Here is a 17,728-nt window from a genome sequence, read left to right as displayed (position 1 = left end):
ACCTTTAAATCATATCTCACATTAGGATTCCTTAATTGTAAAAATGTTTCAAGATGCTGAGTTCCTCTTAAGAGGCACTGAGTCATTATACAAAGTAGAAGTAATTAAGTTTTTTTCAACATCAGTGAATGTGATGCACTTTAAAACTTAATCAGTGTAATTAAATTGGGAAATGTTATCAGAGTTTCATCTCTTAGAGTTGAGTTAATTCATCTATTCAGACAGGAGCAAAGTAAAGGATTTAAGCCCTGTGCGTCTTAATGCGTTTCTCTATTGGTGTATGTAGATGTGAATCACACCTGTTGTCGTGGGTGAGATACAGTTTTAACTGTAGCGTACACCCGAACCCAGAATGAACGCCACCTGTCCACCTGCTGCACAGATTAACAGAAAAAGAAGCCTGTGTAATTATACCTCTCTATGCTACTGACAGTCCAGACTACATGATAAAAATGTTTCACTGTACAGCCTTTTGTACCCGCATGTCATGTAATTGAATAAGTGATAAATGTGCAGCATGCTCAGGGACAGATATACAGGGCGGCTTCCATTTGCACTGAATAGAAAACCTCGTTTAGAGCTCTGTATTCAATAACAAGAACATTCCCCATCAAACGTAATAAATCATCGTGTTCACCGTCACAGTCCAGTGACTTATTTTCTTTGAAACTGGCCAGTGGTCGCACAGAATTGTTTATGTGCTCCCATTCAAGTTCCCAATGTCCACGCTCCCTGCAATGAAATAATATATTAAAGAAGCAAAACTAATGTCTGTCTTTAAACAGCTAATTAAATTTAGACCGAAGTAAATGTGCTAGCATACAGCGGGCATAATCAAACTGCAACTAAACACTGTATGTAAATATGTCACGTCCCACTGGGTCACTTAAATGTCACATAAATGAATCTGTTTGTGTAAATTATGTTGCTTATGGCTCATTAGGACGGTAGCTTTCAGTGATGAACTCGCATACACTCCCCTCAGTTCTGTTTGTTGTTGTTTTCTAGCAGGCTCCAACCCGCTGATTTTGCCTTCAGACCCACAGCTTTATTTTTGTACAAGGAGCTACAGCTACAGCTGGCAGCTTGTTCCAGTGAATAAGCTTCAGGTTAAAAACTAAGATGGAATAAAAATATCAGACTCCAGCTGTGAACATAGTAGAGCATTTAGCTGCTGAAAGAGCACTTGGCACTCTCTGAGAAAGTGTTGAATACTCAATTTCCATCCTCTGAATCAGCAGCTGCAAGTAATAAAGGGATATGTATATGTATTTGTTGGACGTGTTTATATGTTATCGCTTGTTAGCAAGTTTTATCAACTTATATCTTTTGCCAAGTATCCAAGAAACAAGGTCAGATCAAGTTTTATTCAAGTCTTTGTGAATCTAGTGCAAAAATGCAATAATAATAAAATAGCATTTCCTTGGTGCTGTATTTTTTAAGACATGACAACTTGACTATTAGTCACAAACTAGAGCATAGTGCCTGGGCTGTGTTGGATAAAACCACAAAAACTGTCATCACATTATAAAAGTGTTAAACAACACCTAAAATAGTAGCTTTGTCTGTATAGTTGTCCTATTTCTATTTTTTCTCTTTTCCCTTTAACTACTTTTTTTTTATTTTATTTTATTTATTTTCCGTTATTTTCAGTGTCTTTCCTTCTTCCTAAAAATAAAAATATCCAGCCAATCCCAACATGGCTAAAGGAATAAAGTAGTCTTTCTGTAAAGAAGTTCATATTGGTCCAAATGGTGATTCAGTGAATTACAGAACTGATCTCATCATTTTCCTTTTCTGTTTTAAACAAGATCACCTAAATCCATCAAACCCAGGCTGAGAATTTATAATAACAGAAGGCTGTGAGAGCTAAAGAGACACAGCAATAAAATGACTTAAATAAGAACAAACCAGTCAGTGCCCACGGCCTCAGAGTTTAACTCATATGTTTTAATTTCATGAGCCTCACAGCACGAAAGTCTCCAAATGATATCCATACATCCATATAATCAATAGTACAACTGGAGTTCAAAGAAATAAATCAAAGACAAGTATAATCTTCAGTTCCATGCAAGGGAGACAGATTCAGCTAATGTGGTGTATACAATCAAAGATAAAAACAGGTATCAGCTGAAATAAAACATGAGGTGAAGAATGAGTCACAGAAAAGCCTCTGTCTGAAGGTTTTCTTTATAAGATTCTATAGGAGACCTGTAATAACCATTTCACATTTCATTATGTCAGTCTGGGCAGCCTTCAGAGTAGCTTTGCATGATTTGCAGCTCAACACACTCTTTATTTATCTCACACTGGCGTCTGTGGAAAAACCTCATTTCAGCACGATTCAGCCTCTGCCCGCATCACTTTGTTTTGGCTTCCTCTCCAGTGATGTGGAGTCAGACTGAGACTGTTAGTGTTACTTTTCCTATAGTTTTGTCGTTATGAAACGACCAGAAAGTCGAGTCATTGTAGGAAACGTTAGCTTCCATGCTAGATCACCATTTTCTGTAAGCTGTTGTTTCATTACCAAGCTGTTCTAATTATGTTGTTGACAGTACGTGGATCTTAGCCTTGAAGAGATTCTTTATAAACTTATCAGCCTCGTAGCAGCTGAGACACTAATCGGTCTCATTTTGGCCTCAGTTTACAAAAGTCATCAGGGGATTGGTGGATTCAAACAGCTCCGTTGTGGCTGCTGGCCTGAAACATAAAGACCTTCAACTTTTTTGGTGATCTTTGAAAGTATCTTTCCAAGATACACTGGAAAAAAAAAAAAACGGGCAGTGTGCAAAAGTGAAGCATCCAAATTGACTTTAGAGGGCTGGAGAATTTAAAATAACAACCAAGTAGGCATGGATTTGAACATTTTCTGAAAAGGACATTTTAGACTTCAGGTTTTGACCACGACCAAGCCACAACACCCAGTCTTCACACATGAATGATATAAATAAAGCAGATTGTTTCAGCACTAAAGAACATGTTTACAGCCTGGTTTAAGGCACAGTTATGGTTTTAGTTACTAGTTTCTCCATTTGCACAAACTCTTACAAGAGGTGAATTTTTTCACAACTTGTTAATTTTAAAGTTATGACTGTTAAAAGTTTTGCCCATATAAGGGCATGGCAGACTTGACTGACGAGCAGGTAACCTGTTACTGCTAGTAAAGAGGCTAAAAACCGTCTCTTGTCCACATTGAAACAAAGACAAAGATGGGTTGAGTCCGCTTTTTCAATATGGCTCCCTGCTGATGATCGACTCTGTACCAGAAACAGATGGTGAATGTCAGAGACAGTCAATGGCCTCAGCGCATGAAGCACAAGGGAAGTATAGAATAGAATAGAATAGAATAGAATAGAATAGAATAGAATAGAATAGAATAGAATAGAATAGAACTTTAAAGTAATTGTAACAAGTACAGCGAAATTGAAGTCGCAGCAGCAATCAAGAGAACAAAAGTGCGAAAGTGCATAGAAAGTGCTAAAAAGGTCCATAAGAAAACAGATGATGACAGCTTGTCCATCACAGTCCAGTTCAGCCAGCCTCCACCTCCACAGGGTCCAGGACTGAGCTTCTTCAGTCATGCTCCATCTCTGTCTACTAGATCCTGCTCACAGCAGGTGAAGCTCTTCCAATGTGACATTGGTGTCTGATGTTAGCTCCATTAGCCATGTCTGTAAATAGCATGATGCTAGTCTGCCCTATGGTATTCCCTCTGTTGCTGGGTTAGCACTAGCTAGCTTGTGCATCTTATTGGGGGTAGATATTACGTTCTCAATTATGATGGATGGAAGGACAGGTCCATGTCGTCACTTCTTAGCTCACACATGAGAACCAGCACGTCGTCCTCACCTCCTCCTCAGCTTGTGGGAAGACATCAGGCCTTACACCAGTTAGCATTGACATGCTACAGGCTGCTAACAGCTGAGTTCCCATGTAAACAATGCCGCCATGGTTACATGTAGGATCTCCAGAGAAACACAGGAGAAAAAGTAGTAAAAATATCGCTAAAGCCACAAAAAGTTTGGTGTCTATGACCAACAAATGAGCCATACAAAGTAACGACCCACTCCAAATTCAAAGATTACAATATATATATATATATATATATATATATATATATATATATATATATATATATATATATATATATATATATATATATATATATATATATATAATGTTGATTCCAAATGTGTTTTACTAACACATACAGAGCAAAGTTTCTCCAAATAAGACAACAATTACTGCAGTAAAACTTGGGATGTAAGCTGCCAGGCTTTATATTAAGGTCACAGATCTGTTTCATCTACATAGGCTTTTAATCCTCAACTGTCCATCATATGAACTACCCACCAGTTTGTCTAATACTTCCATAACAGTAGAAAGACCCACATCAGCAGCAGCTGTATTAACTTAAAAAAGTGCCTCGTCATCGCTGCTCTCCTCTGAACAGTCAGTCATTATTTTAAAACCTGCCCCATATTACAGCCTCGTTCGGGATCAGGTCAGCAGGAAATTTGTCAGCAAGTAAAACATGAGCCTGCAGATCGTATTCCCCTGCTCTCAGAGCTCAGACATGTTCACCTCACAAACCACCAAGATGAACATAACCACAGTGTGATAGCAGCACACAGCCACATGACTTTGTGTTCTCATTGCTCACCAACAGCGCATGAGGGAGATTCATTGAGGCAGCATAAAGTGTTCCTTCTGTCAGATAAACTAAACCATCTGCACCCAGGAAAAAAAGACTAGTCTGTTTTTGTCAGATGGTTCATTAGCATAAGGAACGTCAGCTGTTCGCACTGGTGTCGAATCCAGTGACGGTTCATATAGGAGAGTATATACATCTTGATAATGGTTGATGTGTTCTGTGTCTCTACTCTGCCCTCTCTGTATGTGTTTATCTCCCCTCTTTCAAATGACCTCTTTCATCTTTTGTCTCCCCTTCAGTCAGCTGTCATCCCTCCATCAGGCACAGTCACTGAGGAGGAAGAAAAGACGCAGCGTGCTGTCCCTTTTCTCTGGCTTCCGTAAAAACCGCAACTCCACCATCTCTAATCAGGAGTGCGAGTAAGTGTGCAGCAAAGTAACATTTAAAAGCAGCCAGGCCCAGAGAATGAGAAAGCTCCTAAATTAATCCAGCGCAGGCATTAACGTCACTTCAGAGCTTCATAAATATTTTAATGGAAGAAAACATTTCTCTCTCCAACTGTTTTCTTTTGCTTTATATGCCGGGCTTTGCGTACATTTAAGCTGCTGTTACGTAAGAGCTACAAAGTAGTCTTGCAGCAGTAAAAGTAGAAAAAGTAGAAACTTATTTAAGAAATGAATCACATATTAACAGCTGAGGGGGGAGACTAGCACCCAGTGGGCACTCTCTCTGGACTTCACCATGAAAAACAGTCTCACAGTTTGCAGAATATAGGGGAATTAAGCACCAACGAGAGCTAGAGCATGTGTTTCAGCTGACTAGGGTGCTTACAGACTCAACTTTAAGTATTTCTGAAAACTGGTGACATAACAGCCCCTGCTGTGAACAGGCTCGCTCCTGTGCAGGGGTTTCTCTGACACAGAGGCAGAGTTTACTGTAGTCTAAAAGAGGAGCAAACGGAGCAGATGAATCATCTTCAGGGCAGTTACAGACAGAAATCTCTTCTTATTGGGAGTTCAGCATGTTTTAAAGGCTCTTTACTGCACATTGTTGCTAAGCAATCAAAGAGATGGCTTGTTACAGCCTTCACTTGGCTCCTTAGCATCAGTTTCTTTTGACCTTCTGTCACAGAAAGGAGGACAAAAGCCAAATGTGTTACCGGAGCTGCACATTTGTGGTAAAGGATGAAGCTTGTGCTGCACAAATCCTGTGTTTTTATCAACCTATGTGTGTGTTATTAATAAATCAAAAGTGCTTGTCAGTTGCAGGGCAAGTCAGGAAACTCTACCTCAGGTCAAACCTAAACCCCATAAATGTGCATTAGCATGACTTGTGAAATGTCCCGTGTCCTTTTCTCTGTCCATCTGTCTGCTGCAGCGGTGCCTTGGAGAACGTCTACTCGATGATTCAGCACCCTAAGGACACTGTGAGGCCAGAGAGTACAGTACCTGGAGCCAACGGAGCCATGCCCTCACCTCGACCCATGCAGGGTGTGCCTGTGCCTGGGATGAGAGCTCCCAGCCCCCCCTGCCTCATCCAAAGACAGGTATGCTTTTACACCTGGGCTAACACTGCCATGACCTGAGAAGAGCCTGGGTGTCATGACACCTCTGATTTTTCATTTTAGCGCCATGTTAATGTGTCAGCATGACTCAGTCACAGCAGCAGTGACACAGGCAGGGAAAAGTCACCTTACCCTCTTTCTGAGACCAAGAAAACCAAAGCTGAGATTGGTGTTTAGAGCGGGCATGTCCATGTCCGGGCCGAGGGCCAATTGTGGCTCTATGTCCATTTTCATACAGCCCCAAGCTTTCATTTATTAAGTGTTAACTATGACACTGAAATTAGTTATCTTCTAAATTATGTGTACTTTTAAATTTTCTTTCAAGTGTAAAAATAAATCCAAAGTCTATCTATCTCACTGAACTACATTTGGACTGTGCACAGGGTGCTCGTATAAAGCTAAAGCGCTCTACATTCTGCAGAAACTCAGTAACTTTTACAGCTGATATCTTTAAATTAATGTATTTATCGTGATGTGAAATTGTGCTTTATGAGCATCCAAAGTTAAAAAAAAAGCACATCAGAGGACACAAAACTGGATTAAAGTTATGCAACAGAGCAGAAAAAGATAAAATTGGTGCATAAGAATAGTTCAGAGTGTTGAATAAGAAATATTTTGGGCTAAAAATGTTGTTTGCAGGTCAAAATAGTCATCATAAAAGACAATCCTGATAAAACCCAGATCCTGATCCTGACATAAAAAGTCCTGACACATTTTCCCCATACCATCAGACTTTGCTTGTTTACACAGCATGTAATATGGCAGAAAACGGACCCATCAAAATCTATTACCAAGAGACATTTGAGGGACAGGTGAGGTTTGATTACATAGGTCTGTATTGATGACACTAGTATGTCTGACCACATATAGTGACTGATTTCTACAGAAATTCTGAGAAAAAACAAAAACAAAAAACGTTAAACAGAGTACTCTTTTTTGATTAGTAAATATGTCAGTAAGAGCCGCTGGCCCTTGGTCATTTTCAAAAAATTAAATGTGGCCTTCTTTGAGAAAAGGTGGACGCTCTTAGTGTGGAAAATCATATTGTCATTGTGTATAACTTTTATTTTATAATCTTTCAATGCAGAGATAAGGGTTCAAAGTGTTGACTAAAAGCTTCGAAACCAATAAACCTTTTCCATTCATTTCATGAAGCTCTGTGAACTTGTATAACCAAAGCAAATGAGTCATATTTTATTGAATTTCTGCCATCAGCAAATGAAAAGAAGAACATTTTAAAAAATTTTAAAGTCAGACTTTGTACATAAAGTTTAGCCTGGCACCAGAAAATCTGTTAATGTGAGCAGCACAGGCCTGTTGGCTGAAAGGTAAAGCGGTCATAACACACAGGTAGTCATAGTGGTAGGTGCGTGGCCTGGCCATTGGGAACAGCCACAGTGAGTGTGTTGTGACAGCTGGTCAACAAAAAAATCCAAAATTCACACTTTCATGACAGCAAAGAGCTACTGGCAGTGAGTCCCTGCCATCAAGCGCTCCTGAGGGGGAGCGCTCGAGCAAACCGTGACCTTTGCAGGCAGAGTGACACGCTGCCAAAAAGCCAAAAAACATTTTGGCACATGTGGCTGTTTTCCTCCTTAAAGAAATGCACCAATCTGGCACAACATACCGCTAAGTAAATGCAAATGAGTGATGCTTCCAATGGCTGTCTGCTGAAGTTCCAATCAAACTCATAAACAGCGATTAAAATTGGAGACTTCTGCTCTTCGATTCCTCGAGTTTTACTCAGAGTACGATGCAAAACAGAGCTGCATGCTGTGCCCACCACCTGCTATTCCCAGCCCTGTCAGAGTTGTGGAGGACTATATGGCCTATTTTAATCTTTCTCTCTCTCCACACACACACACACACACACACACGCACACACACACACACACACACACACACACACACACACACACACACACACACACACACACACACTCACACATGCACGCACACACACGAGGGGGAGTCATGTAGTCATCCAAATCCCTTTGCTTCTCAAAGCAGAGTCCAGGGATCCTCGCTGATCCATGTGAGGATTTGAGGACATCCCCAGCAAAATGAGGATAATTTAATTTTGGTTTAATTGAATTTGCCAGTATTAGACTCTGAAACTAAAAGCTTCCACTATCACCAGTTATCAGCTCACGAGAGTGTGACCAAATTAAGTCGATCTTAATCACTAGGTAATTCCTGCCCCATTCATTCATCATGTGAAGTGATCATTTTGGAATGTTTGGCATCCTACACATGGGTCGAGGTGTTTATCTGTTTTTGTTTTTATCTCCAGTCCACCGATCTGGTCAGCATGGTGTACAGCTGCATCGGCGCAGAAATCGAGGACTCCGATGGAAGCAGCACCTGTGACATCAAAGATGCAGACGACACCGACAGGTCGACCACCGTCTCGGATGCCCCTGCAGACACTCAAAGCAACGGCCACGTGGTGTCCTCCAAACAGCAGACGGACAGACAGATGGACGCAGGCAGGCAGGAGAGGATCGTCCCCCTGACAGACGCACAGACCGACATGGAGAAGGACAGACAGAGCGGTGGAGGAAACGTGGCCTCCTGTGTGCCGAGGCCAGAGCCCCCTCCACAGAGCAGCAAGCCCAGTCTGTCAGCTATGAGACAGAGACACCTGCAGGAGTGTTTAGGTACTACAACAGGGACTAAGTATAAGTATGGCACTTAAGATGTTTTCATGATTTCTTTGGACGAGTTTAAGCCAATCAGCATTGTAACAATCATTCTGATGCTACATCAACTCCTGAAAAGCAAACATTAGCCACGTTTACATGAGGAGTTTTTCATTTTACCGAATGTAATCTTTCTGAATGACTTTTCTGAAAACAATAGTATACATGGAAAGGAATATTCCAATCTCTGGTCTACATGTGCCACTATAATCAAACAGAGTAGTCAATGGGGCGTGCGCAAACAAACGTAAACAAACGTATACAAATTGAGGAACGTCTCTAGTTGCATCTTACATCATATCTTAGCATGCACTAAAAGAACAGCCCTGACAACTTTCCATTTGAGTGGATACATGATACCTCAATTGGTTTGAGGAAAGGAATATTCCACCCCTGTGAATCTGATTAAATGTCCATTCAGATTGGCACTTTTCTTTCGAAATGAGGTGTATACAAAGGTTGAATTCTTTCCGTTTGAGCAAATAAACCAAATGGAAGCAGAATATTTGGGTCTATGTATACGTGGCTTCTGTCTCTGCTACACTGTAGTATGTTTACAGTGTGTTGTGTTCACATTCTTATAACATGGTATGATAAATGCAGAGGAGTAATGAAGAAAGCTATGGGATATTCACAATTAGGCATAAAAAATGATATTTTTTACTCAAGAGAAAACATGTTACACTCCAAAGAAAAACAATAAAATAAAAAAAAAAAATACAATACAAAAAAATAAAATAAAAACTTGGCGGTTGTTTGGCTGCTACAAGTTTTTTTTCTTTTTAATGAGTTCATAAAATACTTAGAAAAGTGAGGATCTAGCTAATCAAGTTGGTTATGTAATCTCATTTTCTTTTTTGTATTTTATTTATAGATTTGAACACATCTTTAAAAAAGATGAGGGGAAGCAGGTTAAAAAGTTAAAAACTACAATTTAAATCCAGCATGATTTTAAAAGATCGTTACCTTCATTCGTGACCAGTCATTTGAAGTGGCTTTAATGAGAAGTGTTGAATAAGTGGACAGAAACTTCATTTGCTTTACTCTAAAAGCACTTTGTTCCAAACTTGTGTGGTTTCACAGAGACAGAGTCATTGTTAAGGGTGAGAGTACGTTTCAGGTCCAGACTTTGTAATGAGCCAAACCTCAGTTTAAAAAGTAGATATAGTCTGCTCTCTGACTCGACGGGAATTATAAGATCTGTGGTGTAGCTGGAGGCCAGACAGAAAATCAATGTGAGAATCTGAAGATTGAGGTAAGAAAGGAGAAAAAGTTCTCTCTTTTTTGTCTGCTGGCAAACCTTTCTCTAACATGGACGACTAAACAATGTTTGATCCAGAATGGTTTCAGAGGAAACTATCTGCATTAAACATTAATTTCAACATTTGCACCCAAACAACTAAATAGCCAGAGCTATAATCTTTCCATTCAGCCAACTGTGTGTTTTATTGTTTGTTTACATCACACTGATGTTTTTTTGTTTTTAGGGATTTAATGATTTCTTCTGTCGTCAGTCTTAGGCTTAAATTTCCAATTACTGAGTGCCTGTGAAATGTGTCTCAGAATTTATGCTTAAGGTTTTTTTTTTTACTTTTACTTTTCTAACAGGGCTCAAACAGCTCATTGTAAGGATTTCATGTTTTTCTTGACAGAAGAAGCAGGTAGGCTGGAAGCAGAAGAGCTGAGTGAAAGGAAGCGTGAGGAGAAGCAGAGAGCGAGAGGGCCAGAGGGACAGCGTCCTCTCATCCCCAATAAAGTATGTCTACAGTGTGTTTAACAGAAGGGGGAGTAGTTGCTCTCATGCTCTGATTATAAATGAGACTAAATGCTCTGCTCCCTCTTCAGCCAAGCCTTGACATCCCAAGAGACAAGACCTCTCCAGAAAAGGCGGTGACCCCTCCCAAAACCTCCCCGGTGAGTCCAGGCGAGAAAACGACCAATGAGCAGAGGAGCTTGCCTCCTGTTCAGCCAATCATTGAGGAGGAGGGCACCACGGAGAGGGAGAGCCCGCCTGAGTCATCCAGGCCTGGGATGGAAGCTGCAGAGGACATCAGTCCAGGTAAGAATGGTAGAAAATGAGACAGTAATAAAACAGCATGCTGTCTGTTCTGCTGTTGATAGCAAACTGTAGGTTGTTGATGATGTCAGTAAAGCCTCATAGGCGCCGTAATGTTGTCAGATGATGAAGAAGGATCTGAATGTTTCACCCACAGATGAAGGAGAAGGACGTAATGGCTTTCCAGCAACATCCCGTCACACCAGGAAGTCCAACTCATTTGACATAGGTACAGTTGTCTGACACTGGCCACAGCATCCCCACAGAAACCAAAACATACACAATCCACTCAGTGTTAACTCCACACTTGGCTGCCTCTGTGAAGTAGACTCCAAAATGCAGTTTTTGTTAATAATTCATGACAAAGGTGTCAGGCCTTTGTTATGGTTTATCAAATGAAAACTGCATGAGCCTCTTTGATGTTCTCCTGAGCCTGCAGTGCTTGCCAACCGTGTACTGCACCACTCCTTTCCTGCACCTCTCTGCTCTCAGTTCCCAAACCCCACTCTGCTGTGTGTGTGTGTGTGTATTGTGCGGTTTCCCCTCAGGCATGGAGCAGGACAGCCCCTACGATCTGGAGAGGTCTTCAGATCGCAGATTCCCTGTGAAAAAGCCCTGCTTGCCCCAGTACAGAAACAGATCTCTGGACTATCCTGCCGGGACCAGGTGTATGTATCTGTTTCACCTCCTGCTCTTATGTGTGGTATGACAGCCATGTGGCAGGCTCAAGGTTTGACGCAATGTAAACCCTCAGCGTCTGTTATGGTGCAGTTTTAATTTAGCTGAGCAGAGAAGTTCTGCAAACTTACTTTGTAACTGCTGATGCAAAGAGACGTCTGTGTCAAGTTTTTGTGGCTTCATGGGTGAGTCATACCATACATTCCGAATGCACGCTTGTCCCGGAAGAAGTGTCTATAAAACCTTATTTAAAGGCATAATTTGGTAACTTTCCAGAAACATCTCTTTGCAGCTGGCAGCTGGTTTTGACACTGCCTGGATAAGTGTGCTTTTACTCAAGACCTCTTCCATTTTCAAATAAGGATCTTTTATCATCCTCCTATAACAGGAACTGATTCATTTTTGATATTACTATGTTCTATTATTGAAATAATTGGCAGCCATGTTTAGCTGATTCATCATCAGATTTTACACCGAGACTTTTTGGTATTGAAGATGGAAACCCTGAGGCAGAGGAACTCAAGAGGCACTAATGACATGTCAAAGCCGCTGCCAATTACCTCTACAGAAATGTGTGCGAACAACGTGCTGCAGGGACTCAATTACCAGCACTGTGAGAATGATAAAAGACTCCTCATGTCACAGATGACGGCATTAGAGCCAGTTTTACAGAACATGTGAAACCAAAGTGCCTCTCTGTGCCCTGTCTGGGTGTATTTTCGGCAGACTAATGCTACAGATATGTCATCCTCTGGACAATAGGCACATTGTAACATTGTGTTTCCTGTTCACTCTGAGAGAGCTCAGACTGCGACAGGTATTCATACAGCTTCTAGGGCTGAGCTATTTTATCAGTTCTGCAATATGAATCGATATTTTCTTTCCACAGAAAGTATCAAATTTTCAGCCGCAAGTATCGATACATTAAGGGTTTATTCACACCTGTGGGTCATTTGTTTTGTTCTGATTCAGGGGCATGGAGGGGCCATGGAGCATCAACAACGTATGTGGCTAGTTAGCATTATAGCGTTTATCTGACTAATGTACCAGTGTGCGCTATATGACTAACATAATAGCCTTTTAAAAGTCCCACTTTATTACTTTACTGCTCCACGTGTGCCCATGTCTCATTTTCCTTTCCTCAGTTCTTCAGCCTTCTCTCCTGTGGTTGATTCTTCTACTCCTTTTCTTCTTCTACTCTTTCAACTGTACAGTTGTCAACCAGGCTCATTACTGCCCCCATCACTACAGTGTGAGCCACAGTTATGAGTCAGTTGTGCAAGTTGCTGGGGCAGTTGTGTTCTCACTGCACAGGACCCGCTACAGGGCTCGAGCCGAGACCGCCTATTTTTGGCGATCTAGACCCGCATGTTTTGTCCCACATCAGAGCACGATAGCTGTGTTCACATATGCCCAAACGAACCGGGGTTTGGGGAGGTGCTGCTCACTCTCTTGGAACAACTGCCCCAAATGATCCAGGTGTGAATACACACTGTTGGGCCGTTTACACGACAACAGTTTTAGGGTGAAACGCAAAAGTTTTGTTGCGTTTCAACCTTGCGTTTCCACGGAAACGGCGTTTCAGCCGACCTAAAAACCCAAACTTTTGAAAATGGCCTCCAGAGTGGGGTTTTTCTTAAACACTACCGACACCATTGCCGTGTAAACAGTAAACTGGCATTTTCAAAGGAAACGATAACGTCACACTCCGCCTTGCGCGAGCGCATACAACACGACAACAGTACTGTTGTTACGATCGTCGTGAACTATCGTGTTGTGCTTGTGCTGCTCAATCGGCTGAATCTGCAGACTGTCTTCATACAAAATGTGCATCTGTTCCTCCACTTTTGCACTTAGTATTCTCCAGTACACCAGATGAGCGGTTCAACTCTACTGCTGTGGAGATCTCCCAAAAGCTGCTTCTGGACAAGACGGTTATAGCACCACCTACAGGCTTGGAATGCCTACTATAGCATTTTCAATCCCTTGGCATTTCTGGGTAACTGCAGATTTTTTTCACTGTGTTTTGGCATTTTCAGATGAAACTCACTCCAGCACCACTATGCTTAAAAGCAGATGTGTGGGAGCACTTTGGTTTTAAAACAAAGAAGGAAAGTGTTGATTTTGATAAAAGTTTGGTGGTTTGCAAGCTGTGTCATGCAAACGTGAAATGCTGGAAAACACAACCAACCTTTTAGCGCACCTATAACGTTCCCACCTGGACAAGGTAATGCTAACTGAGGAGCCAAAGAAGCTGCAGCATAACCCAAAACAAACCCTGCTGGACGGCAATGATGGTTGTTCCCACATGTTCCCATCTACCCCACCAAGGTCTTGAATTATTGACTGTAATAGAGAAGTCAAGAGGGACTACCTCAAATGTTAAGCCTTAAGCTAAAAAAGCTGTCAAAGAAACTGTTCAGAACAGGCCACTTGCTGCACTTTTTAGCTCTACTGTGAATTGTAAAACTGTTGCACTTAAGAAGAAGTCAGGTGCTCATTGGGTTTAGTTGACCTCTTTCTGAGGTTGAGCACAGAAACAGACACTTATCTTTCACTTGTTAAGCTGAAATAGTTCCTTTGAAATGCTGTATTGACACTTCATTTTCTTCTCTAGGTTATGACAGTCCCCAGCTTGGAAACAAAGACCCTTTATGACGTTACCAGTGCACTGGAGCACGGACAGACTTGAACTTGGAGGACTGGAGAGAGACAAGCTTTTAAAACTGTGTGCACTAAACTTAGAAAAAAATACTTCTACAGCAGCTGATTTTTCTTTCCAACATTTGTTGCTGAAAATGCATGTTCTGTAAGCTTTCTGTTTTAAACTGGTTGCACTTGCTGTGGTTTTTCTCAGGCATTAAGTTCAGTCTGAGCTGCAGGACATAACAGAGCTGTCACACATAACAGCGCTTCAATGTTTCTCCAGTATCATGAACTCTTATCGAAAGCATTTGTGAAAATCAAATATTAGAAAAACTCTGTCCTCTCATCCCCTCCCTGTCTTTTACTGACAATCTGTGATGACTTAAAGTGAGTTTGTACTGTATTTATTCTGATAGAGATGTAAATACTGGATATAAATCTGCACTAACCATTGTGGTACTCGACCAGTTAACAATCATGTTTTTATTTGTGATAACCATAATCATTTGATAACTGTGTTTGTAAGTATGCTGATGATTGAGAAATGTGTTTTCATGCACTTAGCGCTCCCATCTCTTCAAGAGTATTTCAGTCAGTGGATCCAGTTTTAATCTGATTTTGCAGCCTGGAAATGAGTATATTTTCTAAAAATGCTTCTATGAATCAGAATAAATAAAATTGACTTTACACAAGCAGTTCAGTGATTTCTTTTTTTAATTTCCAGGTGGATGTAGCTCACAGTGCACGCTACAAGACTCTGCTAAACTTCCACAGGTAATCTTTTCCTGTGAAGTGTTTGAAGAAATTCTCCTCATGCTCTGGAGAGGTTTCATAGAGTCTGAGATGATGCTTACAGATAGTCTGATCAGAGCTGACTTTAGTAGTGATGGATAACGGAATACTAAAACTGTTCTCAGACTGCTTGGCTCCTTTTCTTTGAGTTGGAAAAAGTAATCACACACCTCTAATTTTTTTGCATGTTAGAGTTCAGCTGAAGCCTTAAGGTGGTTTATGTACATTTTTGTTTCAAAGGACACGACTGTGACTTTATTCCAGTGCATGTCAACTAAAGGGGCTGTGAGGACTTTTTAAGTGATTTTGGAAAAATCTCCCGTCTAGATACATGCCTGATCATAAACCACACTTTAAAATGAGATTATCAGTGCCAATATAGTTTATTTCAAAATGCTACTTCTTAGCTTCCTGATTGAGTCAGGTAAGACTAGATTAATTTACAGCACGTCAAAGTCTTTATGCCAACACCACACTGTCTATCTGTGTTTTATCTACTGAAAATGATTCCTGTGATTAACTTTGTAGTGATGGTGAAGGAGCCTAATTGTCAAACAGAAAAAGGACAGAAGAGCGGAAGGAAGCTAAACAGAAGAGTGATAGTGCACAGGCTTAAGGCTAAAACACAGGTCTAACTGTTTGTAATAATATTTACCCCAACCTACATGCGGCACTTATTCTGCAGTGGTCTGTTCAACCTTAAGAGTCTATCAGTGAAATGAAGAGTGAAGTTAGCTCTGCTTGGTCGATGAGCGCTGGCAGGACATCACCAGGATTCACAAACAACCCACATTACAGACATGACTTATGCACCGGGCTGCCAGCAGTGCCAAAATAAAGACGACTACTTAACTACAGGACAAACTTACAGTTTTGCTTGTTGTCGTGTTTCAATCAACAGCACTACACAACTGTTGATAAATGAATAAAAACTTTACCCGTTACACCAAGTAAAGACGTTTCAACAAAGAAAATTAGTTCCCAAACAAACTCACGTGCTGTTAAAAGTCACGTCTTTATGACAGTGTGTGCGAGACTCTGGGCCAAAAGGTGATGAGGCAGTCCATTCAAAACAGATCCTCCTCATAACATCTTTAAGAAAACAAAAGTATTTTATGAGAGTAAGTTTGAATCAACAGACTGATGATTGATTTGAACGTAATACCGAGGTTAATTTAATATAAAGGTAACACTTTAGAATAGGGAACACATATTAACTTTTAATAAGGTGCTCCCTAATATGCATATAAGTAGCAAACTAGCCCTTTATTTCTATCAATTAAGCATATATTAACACCTTACTCTACATAGCCTAGTTATACCTCTATTAGGGTATGAATTAAGACTTTTCATTTTAGTAACTCCTAATTATCAATTAGAATTACATATAAAAAAAATAATAAATTCATTAATAACATTTACTGTTTTTGTGGTACTGCCCCTTTACAAGGCCCTATTAACCCACACCATTTTGAACATCATTTTTCATAAACAACAACGCATTTATTCACTGTCAATAAGTGATAATTAGTAGTTAATAAAATGAAAAGGCTTAATTCATACCATTATAGAGGTTGAATAAGGCTATGTAGAGTAAGGTGTTAATAAGTGCTTAATTAACACAAATAAAGGTCGAGTATGCTACTTATGTGCATATTTGTAAGCACCTTATTGATAGTGAATATGTGTTCCCTATTTTGAAGTGTTACCAATATTAACTTTGCTCCAGTCCTTATGCACAGCTTGGCTAAAATTGAGAACGGTTCGTTTTCTCCTTAGGGTAGAAAGACTGAAGTACAGCGTAGTGCTGCCACAACATTCATATGTCATTGCCTGTTTTAAAATGGTTCTGATACTAAAAATAAAAATATTCTTACAATAATACAACAAACAAATAATAACTTTATGTAACAATTTGTCACGTTCAAACATGTTTTGGTCTGTTCCTAAAACAACGAGTCTGCCTTACAGACCAAGATTCAGAGTTAAACAGAGTTTGGGCTTTTTTGTACCACACAACAACTAATTAAACGACTAGATGCTGTTCGATGCATAATGAGAAATTCAGTTTTAATTGCTCTTTGAGCCCTGATGTCAGGGCACCATACCTTTTTGTTACTTGATTTTTATTGTTCTTTTAACAAGTATCCCTAAGTTTCCTCCCTGAAATTTAGGAAAAGGGAAGATTGTTGAAGCATCACACAACATTCATAATAAGGGTATGACGCATACTATTAAGGCAAAGCAAGGACAGATTATTTATGTCTTCCGAAGGCTCATGTGGGTTAAGATGGAAAAATAAGGAATAATTTATTTCCATTAAAGGAAAAAAAGGCAAAGAAGGGTTTTAAAAAGGGTCTTAAATAGAAGCACTCAGGGGGAAAGATAAACATTACATCTAATAATGACAGATGACTCACTCATGACTCATTTCTGTAATCATTTCTTGATCATCCACATCCTTCTCTTAAATCAGATTGTTACTGTTCCTGAGCAGCAGGTGGCAGCAGAGACTGAATGCTGCTCTAACCTGTAATCTGCTGCTCATCCCCCTAATGTCATGTCTGTGCCAAGTCATGATACACTCACTGTCATTATCATAATCATAGATCCTATCAGTGGCAGCATTAATGAGG

At 40.3% G+C, this 17,728-nt stretch overlaps 1 protein-coding gene across 4 annotated transcripts in view; it reads left to right on the top strand.

Annotated features, from left to right (window-relative positions):
* The window catches only part of carmil3 (capping protein regulator and myosin 1 linker 3), a 127,177-nt gene extending 112,321 nt beyond the window's left edge, over nucleotides 1–14,856 (top strand). For 3 of the 4 annotated variants that reach the window (XM_074688377.1, XM_074688375.1, XM_074688376.1), the window contains exons 33-40: nucleotides 4,954–5,073; nucleotides 6,032–6,200; nucleotides 8,512–8,878; nucleotides 10,573–10,676; nucleotides 10,766–10,979; nucleotides 11,134–11,205; nucleotides 11,525–11,644; nucleotides 14,272–14,856. In XM_074688377.1, the coding sequence (XP_074544478.1) occupies nucleotides 4,954–5,073; nucleotides 6,032–6,200; nucleotides 8,512–8,878; nucleotides 10,573–10,676; nucleotides 10,766–10,979; nucleotides 11,134–11,205; nucleotides 11,525–11,644; nucleotides 14,272–14,312 (1,207 nt within the window). In that variant the 3' untranslated portion in view covers nucleotides 14,313–14,856. The remainder of the gene's footprint in view (nucleotides 1–4,953; nucleotides 5,074–6,031; nucleotides 6,201–8,511; nucleotides 8,879–10,572; nucleotides 10,677–10,765; nucleotides 10,980–11,133; nucleotides 11,206–11,524; nucleotides 11,645–14,271) is intronic. The other variant, XM_074688378.1, reaches the window with a different exon arrangement.
* Nucleotides 14,857–17,728: the final 2,872 nt, after the last annotated feature.

Source organism: Halichoeres trimaculatus, unplaced genomic scaffold (genome assembly GCF_033239565.1).
Source record: "Halichoeres trimaculatus isolate MK-OKI-2021-1 unplaced genomic scaffold, fHalTri1.1 fHalTri1_scaffold_15, whole genome shotgun sequence".
NCBI lineage: Eukaryota > Metazoa > Chordata > Actinopteri > Labriformes > Labridae > Halichoeres > Halichoeres trimaculatus.
The sequence above is the reverse complement of the archived record's forward strand: the minus strand, read 5'-3'. Positions and strand labels throughout refer to the sequence as shown.